Below are 16,879 nucleotides of genomic sequence, written 5' to 3' on the forward strand. Positions count from 1 at the left end.
CACTCCTGCCTCTACCCTTCAAATAAAACTTGGTAATCATTCTCTTCATTTATAAAGATTTTTTACTACCACTGCCATCTGAGCTTTGTGAATCTGTTCATATTCTCATGAGAAGAATCCCCATTCACAGAGAAAAGCCATGAAAAGTCAATCAAGCCATCAATCAGTGAAGTAGAAATGACCCTTGATATTTCATGAGACCTTCATAGAAACACCAGCCCACTCCACTGAGACTACAGATGACAAAGACTTTCAGAATATGTCTGCCAGGACCAGACCTTCATATAGGAATGAGGCTTGGCCTTTATGCTCACAGAACTGGAGTCGCAGAAGAGAAGAGGAGGAAGGGCTAGAACTGAGCACTCCAGGTAACTGCTCTAAAATTAAATGTGAAGATCACAGCACTTAAAAACAAAAAATACTTCACTTGTTAAGGAGAAAATTTTTTGGAGGTGGCGGCACATTTAGTGGTGCTCAAGGTGATAGACTCAAGGAAAGGTGCTCAGTGATAACTGGCTCTGGCTGGGCTCAGGGGCTCATGTGGCCTTGGGAATTAAACCTAGGTCTTCTGCATGCAAAGCATGTACTCAACCCCCTTTGAGCTATTTCTCTGGCTTGCAGGAGGGTTGCTGATGCAACTGTTTGTAGAGAAGCTTTGGGGCTATTTACTTGTATTACCCATTCTTCCTTCCACCCTTTTTGCAAGGACCATGGGATGAATACATACTTTCTTGTGATCATCCATTTAACCATGGAGAGTGGGACTAACTTGGTGTTGTTTGCAATGATTCATTGTGGTAACCCAACCCCTGTCAGTGAGATGTGCACACTCTGGCTGGCTGATCTCACACTATATCTACCTTAATGATTCCAGACAGCAAAAGAATGGTCAGCACCAGACTCAGAACATGAGTCAAGTTTATAAGGTTTATAAAGTTTATAAGGCAGCTACTTTCTGCCACTGAGCCACCCCAAAAGCCCAGAAATATTTATTCAAAACAATCTATACAGCTCTGTATTCTCATCCCCAAGCAAAAATTCTTAAGTCAAAATGTATGACATACATTTGACTATATATGACACATGTGTGACTACGCATGCCATATGTATGACTACTCTCATTGACTCTAGGGCAAAATGTCTCATGGATTTCAGGTCTGGAAAACACATTCCAATCAATGCATGTGATATTTATCTGCAAAACATTGAGAGCCACTCTGCAAAAAAAAATGCAAACATCTAGAGTCAGTTTGTGTTTTGAAGGAAACTGACTTAGAAACATGCAGATGCTTCTGTGTTACATAAATTTAAAGTAAATTCTACTTATCGTAACAGCATCATCACTTCTCTCTGCTAGAATTCGGTTAAATCACATATGTCCTTTGCATTCTTTACTTACATACACATACATTCTGTGCCTAAGACTTTCCGGTTTTACTGAGAACAGCTCCATTTTTATGGTTGTTTATACAATTAGACATTTAATGTGATGAAGGATGGACAATAGTTTGGTCCTATGGCTGAGACAAAGATTTCCTTGATAGCTCCTATGTATCAAAACAAATAACAGCAGAAAGTGTTCCCTGAGTTTGGAGGCAGGGGAAGGGCCTTAGGTAGGTTTTCACACAACAAAGAAACAAGGAAAGAACCAGAGTTAGAAATGTTCATGAAGTTATCAGCAACAGTGGTGACTGCATTTTTGCTGACTAGATAGATGGCAGTTCTATTCATTTCAGAGAAACGAAGCTTCCAATCTGAGGTCCTTAAGATGTGAGCTGCAGGTCTCAAAGGGCTCTCAATTACCACAGTTGGATCTGTCCTTTTAGAACAAAAAGAAACTGAGGCTGAGGGTGTCTCAGCAGAGCAAACCCTAGTAGGTGAGAAGTCAATCGATGCCTGATTACAGGCCTGGAATGGCTGCATTAGGTCTAAGTTCCTGTTTATCCAGTGGCACAATTCCCTAACTTCCTGAAACAGCATATACTAAAGGTGTATTTCCTATCCAGAGGGGATGACTTTAGCCTTTGTGATGACTTTCTATTTTATTATCAGAACATCATCTTTTATTATTTCTTTAAACAATCTAATTGAATCTTTGAAAACACCCCCACTTGGCTTTAATTTTTATCTGGACACAGAAGAACCGTCACATTATGAGTTGGAAAAAATGTGTGACAAACCAGTCTTACGAACCATCACATTTTATAAACAAATAAACCCTCTGTAAATGTGAACCTGTATTTGAATGCACAAAATGAAGCAGACAAAAGATTTGCCATAGAGGCTCATACTATTGGGGCACTTGGAATGAGTACTCTATTAATGCAGCTCTTGATGACACAGACCATTCATCCATCCATGCACCCACCCACCCACCCACCCACCCACCCATCCATCCATTCATCCATCCATCCATCCATCCATCCATCCATCCATCCATCCATCCATCCATCCATCCATCCAAATACCCATACATCTATCCTCCCTCCCTCCCTACCACCCTTCCTTCCTCCCTTCCTTCCTCCCTTCTTCCTCCCTCCCTCCCTCCCTCCCTCCCTCCCTTCCTTCCTTCCTTCCTTCCTTCCTTCCTTCCTTCCTTCCTTCCTTCCTTCCTTCCTTCCTTCCTTCCTTCCTTCCTTCCTTCCTACCTTGAAGCATTTTCAAACTCACCAGAAGACCAAGAACATGGAACTGGTGGGCTTTGGGAGTGACTGCCCAGTCTACAATGCATTAGATCCACCTATAAGGTATCTCCCTCAAATGATGAGCACAATAAATGCAAAACTCATCCTTAAAAATTACAGTGGTAGGGTGCTTGCCTTGCATGCGGCTGACACAGGAAGGCTGCAGTTTGATCCTCCGGCATCCCATATGGTTCCCCCAAGCCAGAAGCGATTTCTGAACGCATAGCCAGAAATAACTCCTGAGCATCACTGGGTGTGGCCCAAAATATAAACAAACAAACAAAAACCCCACCTCAAAAATTTTCTATATGGGAGACTGGAATGGGATGGTACTTAATTTTTTATGAAAGTCAAATTCTGCTAGGTACAAGAGACCTCTGTTTATGCTTTAAAATTTAAATCAATTTATATATAAATTGCTCTTTTTGTCATTATAAGAAAGAAATAAAATTTAGGTTTTAGATCTCTAGTGTACAAATGATCATTAACTTTTATTTGACCCTGGGTGTTGAATTAATATTGAATTTATTCACAGGGTACCCTCATTATGTTCATTGTTTCCTCATAGAAAAATATGGTCCCAGGAGCAGCAATACTAGAAGCCCTTTTCTAGCACTGAATAAAAAAACAACAGCTGGATTCTGGGGCTAGAGTGATAGCATAACAGGTAAGGCATTTGCCTTGCAACGGTGGACCTATATTCAATTCCCAGTACTTAATATGGTCCTCAGAGCCTGTCAGAATTTCTGAGTGCAGAGCCAGGAGTAACCCATGGGCAGAGCTGGGTATGGTCTAAAAAAACAAACAAACAGCAACAACAAAATACACATACAGGTTTCTGGGGCCGGAGCAATAGCATCATGGGTAGGGGGTTTGTCTTGCATGATGTGGACCTAGGTTTGATCCCTGGCATCCCATTTGGTCCTCCAAGCCCACGAAGAGTAATTTTTGAGTGCAGAGACAGGAGTACTGCCTGATGTGCTCCCCAAGCAAACAGATTAAAAACTGGATTCTGTTCTTAGAGCCTCTCCCACCACCTTCAATGTTCTGCTCCAAACCTCAGGAAAACTTGTTTACTCCATGCTGAATATTAACTCATTTACCCAGACCACATAAACACAGAGCTGCTCTACTTTAGGGGATGGTTCTAAACAACAGGGCTTCTAGGACCCAATTCTCTGCAATAGGAAGGACCAGCTCACAGTTAGAGAATCACGTTTGACTTGTAAGCATTACACACACACACACACACACACACACACAGAGCTTGCACAAAAGCATACACACACTTGCTTCCAGCAGTTTACTCTGCTTGGGCTGAAACTCTTTTTTGCCTCTCTAGCAAATTAGGTTCATTTACTATCTTAATGGACATGACTTTGTTGGAGAATAAAAAGGAAAATCATTTTGCCTCGCCTTTCAGTTCCTGAAAACCCAAACAATCCTCTGGGTCAGAGTGTAACCCCTAACTCTTAGATCTCACAGCAATTCAGAAATGACCAGGGCAAAGGGCGATTTCTTTATTGTACACCATTGAGTGGTTATTTATCACTTCAACTTAATAGCTCTAATTACAAAAGACAGTATCACAGAAGGATTTTTCTTTCTTTTTATTATTTTAAGAAGGCAATTTTCTTTGTATCCCAGTGAGAAGAGCCAGGAAAAATTTACCAAGCATCTGCTGCCTCGTTTTCAATTGTTTCTGGGTTTTTGGCATTATTTTTCTTGATTGTAATAATTCTACATTTTCAAACACCCTTTAACTTTATCTTGAGTGGAGAAAAGGCTATTTTAAGACACTTATTGTGGTTTTATGCCATTAAAAGGCAAAGTCAGACACAAGCTGTCGTCAGCAAGATTGATTGCTGTTCAATAAGAAGATGGAGATGATGAAGATGGGATGTGAATGCACAAAATCTGCTGGCAAATAGGCACAGAAGAACAGTCCTTGGAAACATTAGAACAAGGAGTTATTATTGTACCAGAGGAGGAGAGGGTTGATAAGTCAGCATGGTATTGGGCAAAGCTCCCTCATTGAGGCAAAACACTCTAGATCATCAATCAATCAAAAGATTTGAAAGCTATGTTGATTATGTTAGGAGAGAACACACACTACTTTTCTCCTCTTAGTTGACAAGTGCTAAATAACTTGTTCAATGGGCTTGACAAAGCAGTGTCGGGACTGAAGCTATAGTACAGTGGGTAGGGAGTTTGCTTGTTCATGTTAGACCTGGGTTTGATCTCTTGATCTCCAGAGTCCTATATGGTCTCCTAGGCACTGCCAGGAGTGATCACCCCTGAATGCAGAGCCAGAATTAACACCTCTAAGCAGCACAGAGTGTGGCTCAAAAACCAAAACCAAAACAAAAGCAGCAAAGATCTGTGCAGGTCATGGAAAGGAATGATGGCAATTGGTGAGTACAGCAGGCAGAAGAGAAAACTCATAAACTAATTCCTTGGAAATGTCAATTCTGAGAGGCCAAAGTAAGAACCTTTGAGAGCCAAAAGTAAAAGATTTAGGAAATTTAAAGTAGTTGAAAATATGCATAATATCGTGATTGTCTAAGATAGAGCCAAAGGGCTCTTGCCATTCTGAGTTAGTCTCTTTGAGTACATTAACAGAGAATTCAGGCTCAAGTAGTCTTAAAGCCATTCAGAAAAAATGTCATTATAGCTTTTGGTTTTAAGAGCATTTAAATATTTTTTATAAAAAAAATGATCATGGGCCCGGAGAGATAGCACAGTGGCATTTGCCTTGCAAGCAGCCGATCCAGGGCCAATGTCCCATATGGTCCCCCGTGCCTGCCAGGAGCTATTTCTGAGCAGACAGCCAGGAGTAACCCCTGAGCACCACTGGGTGTGGCCCCAAACCCCCCCAAAAAATGATCACAAAGAACCAGAAAGGTGAAAGATACTGAGAAAGCAACAACTGTATGGGCAGGTTAGATGGTCTTTGCTGGCTTTCTACTTACCAGCATCTACTGAAATCAGAACAGAGTTGAAATTAAAACTAAAAAAGAAACCAAACAATACCATTATAACTAAAACCTTTTCTGGGCAAGGGCAATTGTTCTTATCCTGTCCTTCTCCCCCAGCCAAATCCTAACTCAGAAAATTTTATTTCTATTTCTGTATAAGACTGAGTGAACCTCAAGGAACCAACTCACCAATTTATTGATTGTTTTGGGACCAGCTTCTCTCTTCTCTATTCAAGCTGGAAAAAGTGTTTAGGGGCTGGAGACATAGTCCAACTATGCATGGGACAGGGCCTGAGAACAAACACTGGTCCAACTCCAAACACCCCCAACACAGCTGGGTGTGGGTGTTAGGAACCTGAGCACCACCTAGATAGTCACTGCAGTGCCTGAATAGCTGGGGACCCAGCCCTGTGCAATATGGCCTGTTTGGTTGAGTTAGAAAGCAAAAAATCTGCTTTCAATTTCTTCTTTGAAAAGGGGGGAAAGGCCTCAAGTTTCCCCTTTGCCAAGTGCTATTAGCAGTTCTTGACTGCTCCCATCCTACATTGTTAAATGTTCCTGTAATTCCCCAAGACCATAGATAGCATCCTGCTTCTGAGTTTGGGCTCACTGAGATTAAAATAATAGGCAATGGCAAACACAAAAAGCTTAGACCAGCCCGACCACTTTGTAGGATCCTTGCGTTCTTTGTAATATTCTTATCAATTGATAAGGAATGTAAAGAGCCTTTTAAAGCCTATCCAAAGTCGAGCCATATAATTTAGTCCTATACTAAGTTTCTCCCCCATGCAAGGAATTCCTTTTTAGTTTTCCTTTACCTTTCAATAAACTTTTCTGAACATCATTATCACTCAAGTTTTTGAGTGTGTGCGTATTTAGTTGTTATTCTTGGCTCTGCACTCAGAAATGACTCCGGGTGGGCTCAGAAGACTATCTGTTATGCTAGGGATTGAACCCGGATTGGCCACATGCAAGGCAAATGCTCTTCCCACTGTGCTATCACTCCAGCCTCATTACCCCATATTTTCATTAGAACCTGCAAATCAAATACCTTCCATCACTGTTCCTGCATCAAGATCACTTATGCCTTTTGGTGCTGGCTTGGGAGACACCCCTCCCAAAAGAGGTTTATAAAAAGCAAGATAGGCTAGATCATTTGAAGCTATATGAGAAATGTTCTAGTGCACAAGATAGGAAACTTGAGAGTAGGGGCCATATTAATTGGTTTTGAGAGGTCATTCCTGGTGCTGCTGGGGATCATATGTGGTGCTGAAGTCCAGTGAAGATCTAAATCTTAATTTCAGGCTGATTTCTCTTAGAATAAGGAAAGACAAGACTGATATCTCACTGATATCCAAAACAGACCTTGACCTGTGATGAGGTGGAAGTGCTGAGGGGATATCTGGGCCAACTGCCACTGTCCAGCACCTTGAAAGTTTTCTTCCTAGGGCTTCTGCTTAGTGGGACTTGCCTCCAACCACGAGAAAATTAAAATACTATGAGTTGAATCATCCTGGGGTTGGAGGTGGGCAATCTGTACTTGAGAAAGTTCATGAGTGTTCACTCTTTTTTTTTCTCATGTCCAGAAACAAAAGCAAAACCTAGAATTTTTTTTCTCAGATCAACTGTGTTTGTAGGTGGGTGTTGCCCCATTTGTTGGATCCTGTTTTCACCTTTGTTGATTGTTTGAGTATCCGCAAAGAGCTCCCAGGATGAGAAATTGATTCCCATCATCCTCTTGTCCCCTTTTGAGGGGAGATCTTGGTAATATTTATCCGCAGCAAATAATCCGCACAGACAGGAGGGTTAAAGGTTAAAAGGTTGGGTGAGGAGAGTTCTTTGTCAGCCTGCTGCTAGCTACAAAACACCTAGAGCCAACCAGCCAACTCTGGCAACCGACCATAAACGCCTGGCACCCAAGCTATTTATTCGGCTCTCAACAGCGTCCCCACCTGGAAGGTCAAGGTGGGACAACAGGCAAAGAATAATCTTGTGGAAATATTTTCATATACAACAGGTCAGGACACACCAAGTGCAAATTAAGTACCCTACCCACTATACAATAGATCTCCCATCCCAGCAATCACGTTTTTACCCTCATAATTCAAAAGATCATTAACATAATTCAAAAAATCATTAACCAGAGGGAACAGAAATAGACCCTTGGTCTGGGTTTGGGCATTGCAAATCTGTGTTAGGGCCACAGGCTTCAGTCTCAGGCATACACTGTCTTTTATCCTGAAATTAATACAGCACAAAAATCCTACTGTGGCCAACACAGGTGCTCCCACCTACCCAACAGTGACTCTCTTTTCCTTGGTCCTTTTGAGGAGCCAGTATGCCCTTCACTCAGTTCATATATTTTGGCCTCTATGTCTTCACTCAGACCTGCCCCCCTGTTCTAGAAATGGCATGCTTCCAGGCTTTTGATGGGCATGCTGGAAAGCAGGGGGGGATTCTTTCACTTTCTTGAGATTGACACATCCCATAGACTTGAGCCAATACCTCCTTATGGGGACTTTCAGTTTGTTATACTATCTACAAGTGCTGAATAAACTATGCCCAGCTTGTGACTCTTCTTAGGATTATAAAGGTCAGTAAATAAAAATATTCATTGTTATAATGAAGTATTAGAGTTGGAAAGACTATTAAAACTCCATATTCTACCCCAAGCTGTTCACCTTACAAACTGAAATCACTCTTCTAAGGCCATAAAAACTTATGATGGCAGAAATAACGCTTAGAAGCCCTTCTTTCTTTCCTCAGCTTTAGTAACCTAGATGTTAAGTTTATAGAGCTGAACTAGCTATGGTTGAAGCAGAGAGAATGAAGCATAAAAACTCACAAAGAGATCAACCGATATAGGATTTCTGGCTCTCCAGAAAAAAAACCACCCTGCATCTATAAACAATGAAGGTTGAAACAGCTTTTGACTATGGAAACCCTGAAAGAGGGTCTTCAAGACTTATTGGCCAACATTAGCAGCAGAAAAAAAAATTACTACAAAGGAATGAACAAAGGTATCTTTGCTAATTTTTGTAAATCATGTGAAGGCCTGAAATGCTATTCACCTTCACAAAGATTACCATTTAGAGGAGAAAATCATTTGAACGTACATTGTAATGGCCTCTTAGAAAATTACAAGTAAATGGATTTTTTTTTCTTTTATTAAGCCAGGGCCTTTACTCATTTATATACTCTATTTATTGTTAGCAACTTTTATTTCTGTTTGTAATCAAAACCTTTTTCTATATATAAATTCTTGTTTTAATAACCCTCGCAATTAGATATAAATCAGGCATAGCCACCTGAGCACTAATTAACAGTTTTATTGCAAGACATAGATATCAGAATAATCAATCCCTCTTCTGAGTCCCAGATGTACCAACTATCATTTTAATACCCTTTTATTAGATGTATACTGGCTTCTTTTTTCTTCTTCCTTAAAACAACACAAAACAAAGACAAAAACAAAAAAATAACTAACCACCCAGGCCAAAGAGATAGTACAGTAAGTAAGGCTCCTGTCTAGCATTCAAGTCAACCTGGATGTGATTCCTACATTGCATTTAGTCCCTTGAACCCTGCCAGGAATAATTTCTGAGCATATCCAGGTATGGTTACAAATACTTATTGTTTTTGTTTGTTTGGGGATCACAGTTAGTGGTGCTTAGAGTCAATTTCTGGTGCACTGCTTCAGAGACTAGGCAGTGCTGGGGATAAGATTTTCGGCTCCTACAGGCAATATGTGCTCCTGCCTTTTACACTATTATTCTGGCCCTCCAAATAGGCTTGTTGTTTTTTTTAAATAACAAATAGCATGCAGAGAAAGGACCATTATACAAGTAGAACTCTAATTATTGGGTATATCAACAGTTCTATCTTATTTCTAAACTATACAGTGATAATTCTTTATTAATTAAAAATATTTGTAAAACATATATTGTAACTTAAAAATAGACAAGCTTATTTCTGACCAAAAGTGCCCAGGCAATTCAATGCAAGAAAGATGATCTTTCCATCAGATGGTCCTGGTACAATCCAACAATTATTACCTCAAAACAACCAATGAGGGGTAGAGAGAAAGCACAACAGGTAGGTATGGTTTCTGCCTTACACACAGTTGATCCAGGTTTGATCCTCAGTATCCTATATAGTCCCCTGAGCAAGGCCAGGAGTTATTCCTGAATACAAAGCCAGGGGTAAACCTTTAGTATTGCTGGGTGTGTCCACACACACCTAACAAAAAAATTCCTAACCTAACAAAAAATAGTTGACCTAAGTATTTATAACTCACATAAAAACTAACCCAAAATTTAAATTTTGAAAAAATTTAAAGCCAGATTTAGACCCATATCCCACAGCCATGTAAACTTATTGGCCCAGCTCCACCAATTTACAAGCCTATATTTGGAAGAGAGGCAAGCCAAGCCACTAAAATTCACAGGTACACTGGTCTTCCAGCTGAAAACTCTGGGATGCCCACATGATAGGGGCTCACTAAGTCCTCCCCCTATTGAAGCCCAGGCAGTAGCATTCACTCTACAGTTGCCACCATGACATAGGCCCAATTTCAAAGCTTTACAACTAATCACTGCAGACACCAAATCAATGCTAACTCCAGGTTAAACTCCAGGTATAACAGTTTGGGGGCTGAAAACTTGGAGGTCTTCTCAGAGTAAGGATGGGTGGCCCCCTTTTTACTTACAGAAGCCCTAGAAACCACACCCACAAAACCCACAGCTGCCAACATGGAAGTTCATCAGCCCAGTTCTACAGATTCTGGAGTTCTTGGAGTTCAGCTATGTGACGCCTCCAAATTCTTGACTACTACAGCCCAGTAGGACCACACCAAATTAAATGGGAAAGTAGTAGAGATGCCAACTACATTCAATAAATAAAAACAATAGCATAGAAAGTTCAATTAGCAGAAAACACTTCAGCAAACTTTCAGACAATAAATTAATGACCCTTTTTTGTTTGCCTTTTTTTTTTCTTTTTTCCCTTTTCCTTCGTCCCCCAGATGGTACCAAGGCCAGACAGTTGAATGTTCATTTGGTGGAAATAAAAACTGATCAGACATGAATACCAAATCCAAAGTCAATGACAACAGAATCGATACCCAGTCAGCAACATGTGAGACACAGATGGGACCACTTATACTAGCAACCTGGGGAGTGAAGGAGGGAGATGTGGGATGCATGTCGGGAACAGGAGTGGAGGGAGGACAATACTGGTGGTGGGAATGCCCCTCACTCATTGTCACTATGTGCCTCAAATATTACTGTGAGAAAATTGTAATTCACTTCAACCACAATAAAAATTAAAATAAATAAATAAATAAAATAAATTAATGACCCCACTGTAAGATAACAATTTTCATAAATTTTCTTTTATTGAAGTATTTTCCAAAAATTCCATTAGCCATTTAGTTGTAACAAGCAATATAAAGTAAATTATTTTGTGCATGCCAAGGGGACAAGCTTTGGGCTGGGTGAGAAATTGGGGAAAAAGATAGAGGGAATGTCACACTGGGTTGGTGTTAGAACATAGAATGCCAGAAACAACTGTATGAAGAATAACATTGTAAATCATGGTGTTTAAATAAAGTAATAAAAATTAAAAAATGATAAAGAAGATTTAGGAGAGAAATTTAAAACTTAAAGCTATAAAATTTTATGGAATAAAATTTAAAACCTAACACTAAAACATTTAAAAAGAAACAAATTTAGAAAAAAAAAAAAAAAAACACTTTGGGATCCAAGGCTCACCAGAGGTGACACATAGAGAAATGAATTAAATTTTATAAAAAGTTATGACTGTGAGAAATTTTTAAAAGAGAAAATAAAAAGACATGTTTGTACTACCAGATTCAACAAAGAACTGGTTTCAAGAACATACAAAGGCTTCTCAAAATGCTAATAGTAAACAAATAGCCTAATTAAAAAATGGTCCGGGGGCCAGAGAGACTGCACTGTAGGGTATTTGCCTTGCACATGGCTGACTCAAGTTTGGTCCCTGGCATCTGATTCTCCAAGCCTGCAAGGAGTAATTTCTGAACATGAAGCCTGGAGTAACCCCTGAGACCCTCCAGGTGTAGCCCCAAAACAAAACAAAAATGTCAAAAGACAGAAATAGACCTTTTACCAAAGACAACATTCAGTTGGGAGATATATTATTAACTATTAGGGAAATACAAATTAAACCTAAGTGGGAAATCATTGTACAACTATTAGAATAGCTATAATTAAAAATAGTGACAGTATTGGGGCCGGAGAGATAGCATGGAGGCAAGGCGTTTGCCTTTCATGCAGAAGGTCATCGGTTCTAATCCCGGCATCCCATATGGTCCCCCATGCCTGCCAGGAGCAATTTCTGAGCATGGAGCAGGAATAACCCCTGAGCACCACCTGGTGTGACCCCCCAAAAAAACAAAAAAAAATAGTGACAGTATCAAATGCTGACAAGAATTCAGAGGACCTTGATCACATATATTGTCCTTGATGCTTAACAAAGAACCACACATACAATAATGGTCCCAAGAGACTGAGGTATGTCGACCAATTAGGTCCTAGGTCTCTGTTATTACACTTTGATACTTTCATAATGATTAAATCACCCAATTGCCCACTTCTAGGGAACACATAAGGCAAATGATTATTTATTTTCACTCTGGTGGCAGGTATGATAGTAACAATTTATACCTAAAACATAAATATTAACACTACTACAAAGCATCACCTCAATAAGAAATACTTTTTTCTTGAACCTCAATAAAAATTTTATGCCACAGTAATAAAGCTGAAATAAAAAAATTTTATCCTTGAAAAATAGCTAAGGAGAGTGTGAAAATGGTAGTCACTCTTTCAAGCAAAGTTTCTTTTTTTATTTAATATATATATATATTTAGTTAAGCATAATGATTACAAGCATGTTTGTAGTTGGGTTTCAGTCATAAACAGGACAACCCCCTTCACCAGTGCAACATTCCCACCACCAAAGTTTCTTAAAAATTAAAAAATGAGATACCAAACAATCCAACAATTGCATTTTTGAGCATTTGTTCCAGAGAAATTATTTATGTTCACACAAAAACTTGCACATGAACCTTATGAATGTGCTAGCTCTAAACTAGAAACAAATGAAATGTCCTTCAGTGACTGGGCATAACATGTACTGTTGTGGCTTTTATACAACAGTATATAATTTGGCAATAAAAAGGAAAAAAATTATGATATGCTCATAACCTGAGTGAATTTTTTGTGTAGTAACTAGTTTTCATATTATATAGTTTCATTTATACCATGTTTTTAAGAAAAAAAGAACCAAATCAAAGAGAAAAGATAAGTAAGGGAAGGAGAAAAGTTGCTATAGCCATGAAGGAATCATATAAAGGATCCTTTATGATGATCAAATCAATCATTGGATCAATGTCAATAAACCTGATTATAAATTTTTTTATATTTTGTACTATATAAAACCCGATTGTGGTACCATTGGTAGTAACAGTAAATGCAACAAGAAATCTTTGTGTAATTTCTTACAAATGCATGAATGAACAAGTATTTCAAGCTGAAATAACACATAAAGTGATTTCTTTGATAAAATTACCTAACAATATATTCAATACTATAACACTTATACATTAAGAGAAATGTCTAGAAATATACACATCCAAAGAATATTAGTAGTTATCTATGTTGGTGAGATAATGGAGTTCTTCTATTTCTTCTTTGCATATTCATGAATTACAAAAGCTCATGCTATAACAGTAAGAAAAAAAATGAATGGAGTGATTTCCATCATGAAAAGGAGAAGAAAGATATGCTCATTGTGTAGAATTTTGTCAATATCTGTCACAGAGACAGGCTGGGGATTGTGAAGGGAAACTGAGGACATCAGTGGCAGAAGGGTACACTGATGAAGGGATAGGTATTAGAATACTGTATGACTGAAACTCAACCATCAACAACTTCATAACTGTGCATTTCATGATGATTTAATTAAAATAAACAAAAAAGATAAGCTCTAGTATAAATGGTCAAAAATCCCCCCATTGTATGAGCTGTCTGTTGAGATTGTTTCTCCATCTTGGTAACTATCTCGGCAAACATCTACATTCTACTCTTGTTCTCTGCAAAGACCTAGCCATCGTGCCCTCTCCATTTCTGCAGATCAAAAGAGATTTTCTTTGCATCATCCTCTCCATGACCTTTCTCACATACAGTTTCTATATCTTCTGCATCAAGTGAGCAACATCAATGAATTTGTGCTAAGTTATCTTTGATTGAAAATATAATGGCGAGAAAGGCAATTTCTTAAGCTTGTATGGCGTATATTCTTAAAGCATTTACATTCCATTTATTTGTTCAGAGTTTGTTATTTCCAATGTTTTCACAGTGTTTTCACTTAAGAAGACCTATTGCATCCAGCAGGCACTCCCTGACTGATTGTCATTCCACTCAGCACTGACCTCCTCCCCCTGACATGCAGCATGTCCCTGACACAACTCCTCTAAGAGCAAGTGTTTTTCTACTTCAGTGAGTCGATTTCATAGAGAATTTCCACTGAGCATGGATTTCTCTCCTGCAAATGTGTTTGAAAGCTCCCCTTTCCTTTCCATGTCACTTCCACAGATTATTTCCTACAGGTATTTCCTACAGGTATTTCGGGCCACACCCATTTGATGCTCAGGGGTGTGGCCCGAAAAATTATTTCCTACAGGTATTTCCTACAGGTAATCAGATCCATGCAATCAGTACTACGAAAAATGCTTAAATGTCAGTAGGCAAATTATTTTTTAGAAACATCTCCACTGAGATAAGAGATAGATATATCTTGAAAACAAAAGGCAGCAATTATGTTATTTTCTCTGTTATAATTGTTATTGTTAACATATGTAATAGAACATGATTTGCTTACATTTGTTTCGACTTTTTTCATGATTGCCTGGTTTACATTGACAGTTCAATGTAAATGTTTACCTATAAAATTTCACTTTTCTTTGAAACCTCTAAAATATGCAAGGCAATAAGATTTTAAAAGTACTACTAAAACATCTTCTATTTTAAGCGAAGAATAAATAGTTTGTGAACCAAACTGTTATTTTTCTTCAAAGGACACCAAGGTTCCTGAAATACATTCACTAGCTCAGTATATGACATATATAAAATATCCCCTAAAGAATTGGAACTTTCTTCCAGCCTCATGAAGAAAGACTACTTACCAGATTTCCTTGCTTTCAAAGCAATAACAGCTGCTAGTTCTCTTTGCATCTAATAAAATCAGAGGGGAAAAACATCAAATTAGAGGAAGAAAAATGTAGCTATCTAAAGCAATGCTTTGTTCTTATATATGCAACTAAATTAAGAGAGGTTGCAACCAGAGCTAACTTTGTCACACTTTTTGTTTGAATTAGCAATAGAGAAACCACTCTGCAGAGAGATTTTTGGTCAAAATAACAAGATTTATACTGATTTTACAAAGAAATTAAGAGGACTGAAGTGATATTACAGTGGGTAGGGCACTTGCCTTGCACACAATTGACTCGAGTTTAATCTCTGGCCCCCAATATAGACCACTGAGTCCACAAGGAGAGGTCCCTGAGCACAGAACTGGGAATAAGCTAAGCCCTGAACATTACTAGATGTGCCCCCTTCCTCCCCCAAAAAAGAGAGAAGAAATTCAAAGTTACCAGAATGAAACTACATTGCCATAAAGAAGAACCTTAAAAATATACTTATAATGAGGCCCTGAGTTTGGGTGTTTTCTGAGTGGTGAAGTCAGGCTACTCATTGCAAAGCTTAGGAGCAAACTCTGGTGGTCTTAGGGAATTATGTACAGTGTCAAGGACTGAAGGGTGTTGGTGTCTCACAAGGCTAGTGACTTACTATTAGTACCTGTTGCATTAATTATTAATTATAAAGTCCAAGAGGTGCATGGTAGAGAGTGAGGCCTTTCTCGGCCTGGCCTAGCACCTGCAGCCCCTTCAGCCCTCGGGTCTGTGGGTTCAGGATAACAGCAAGGAAATGATCCACAGCAGTCAGATGATGTTTTAGGATACGTTCAGCTTTATTACAAGGTCCTAATTGCCATGTGCCTATTCCTCGCATGGCCTTTAAACTAAGCAGCCTTTTTCCTGCTCCTTCATCCAACCATTCTCCGATCTCCTTTCTGCAGTATCTCTCTTCCTGAGGCTTCTCCCCTCACCCCACCCCTTAGGCCACTCTTAATACCAACCACAGACCCCTCCCAGTTGTGGAAGGATCTCCCTATCCAGATAAGATAGGTAGGAAGTTGGGGTAGGGGGAGCAGTATCTCTCTGGTTTCCTGAGGTCCTGAGTTTGATTCCTGGCACCTCTCCCCAATACATACATACATACATACATACATACATACATACATACATACATACATACATACATATATATGTATATGTATATATACATATATATGTATATGACATTTGGGAATACTACATAAGAAATTATTTAATCAAGCATGATACCAAGAAGGGGGACAGTAAATCTATCTCTCAAAAAGTAAGGTCTATATAGAAGTTCTGTAAGGTTAAAATATGTGTTCTAGTTATAATTGAATCTCTGCATAAATAGGGCCAGTGTTCCTTCAAAACTTGACAAGCTTATAGCAGGATAAAGAGACAGATAAAAGTAAGTTGACTTTTTTGTCTTGTATGCCAAGTGGGATGGATGCTGACAAGATAGTCTGTAAAATTCTGGGGGGTTTTTTTGTTGTTGTTGTGGTGGTGTGTGTGTATGTATGTATGTATGTGTGTGTGTGTGTGTGTGTGTTTGGACATGCATGTGCTCAGGTGTTTAGAGGTGGAGAGTCTGGAAGGGTTTTGGGTTTTGTAATTTACAGTACATGAATGACGTTTGATTATTGACTTTGTTTTGGGGAACCACACTCAGCAGTGCTCTGGGACCTCTCCAGAAGTGACCGAGGGGATCAAACTCGAGCCCTTGCATGCAAATCATGAAGTCCAGTCCAATGAGCTATCTCCCTGGCCCATTAGCAACATTTTTTATTATTTGTTTGTTTGTTTGTTTATGGTCTCCAAAGCAGTGCTCAGGAGGCTCTAGGGAGTCTCTCCTGACGATACTCAATCATTAGGGAGGTTTAATACAGAACCATACTAAGTTTTTTGGCTCCAGTGGTGCCAGGGATTACTTGGGTAACCTTCAGGGCAACACCTAG

General features: G+C 39.1%; 1 protein-coding gene across 1 annotated transcript in view; it reads right to left on the minus strand.

The window, feature by feature from the left end:
* Positions 1 to 16,879, minus strand: part of RAPGEF5 (Rap guanine nucleotide exchange factor 5) — a 264,811-nt gene that overhangs the window by 151,140 nt on the left and 96,792 nt on the right. The window contains exon 7 of the mRNA XM_049785378.1: positions 14,889 to 14,937. Within this exon, the coding sequence (XP_049641335.1) occupies positions 14,889 to 14,937 (49 nt within the window). The remainder of the gene's footprint in view (positions 1 to 14,888; positions 14,938 to 16,879) is intronic.

This window comes from Suncus etruscus, chromosome 13 (assembly GCF_024139225.1).
Source record: "Suncus etruscus isolate mSunEtr1 chromosome 13, mSunEtr1.pri.cur, whole genome shotgun sequence".
NCBI lineage: Eukaryota > Metazoa > Chordata > Mammalia > Eulipotyphla > Soricidae > Suncus > Suncus etruscus.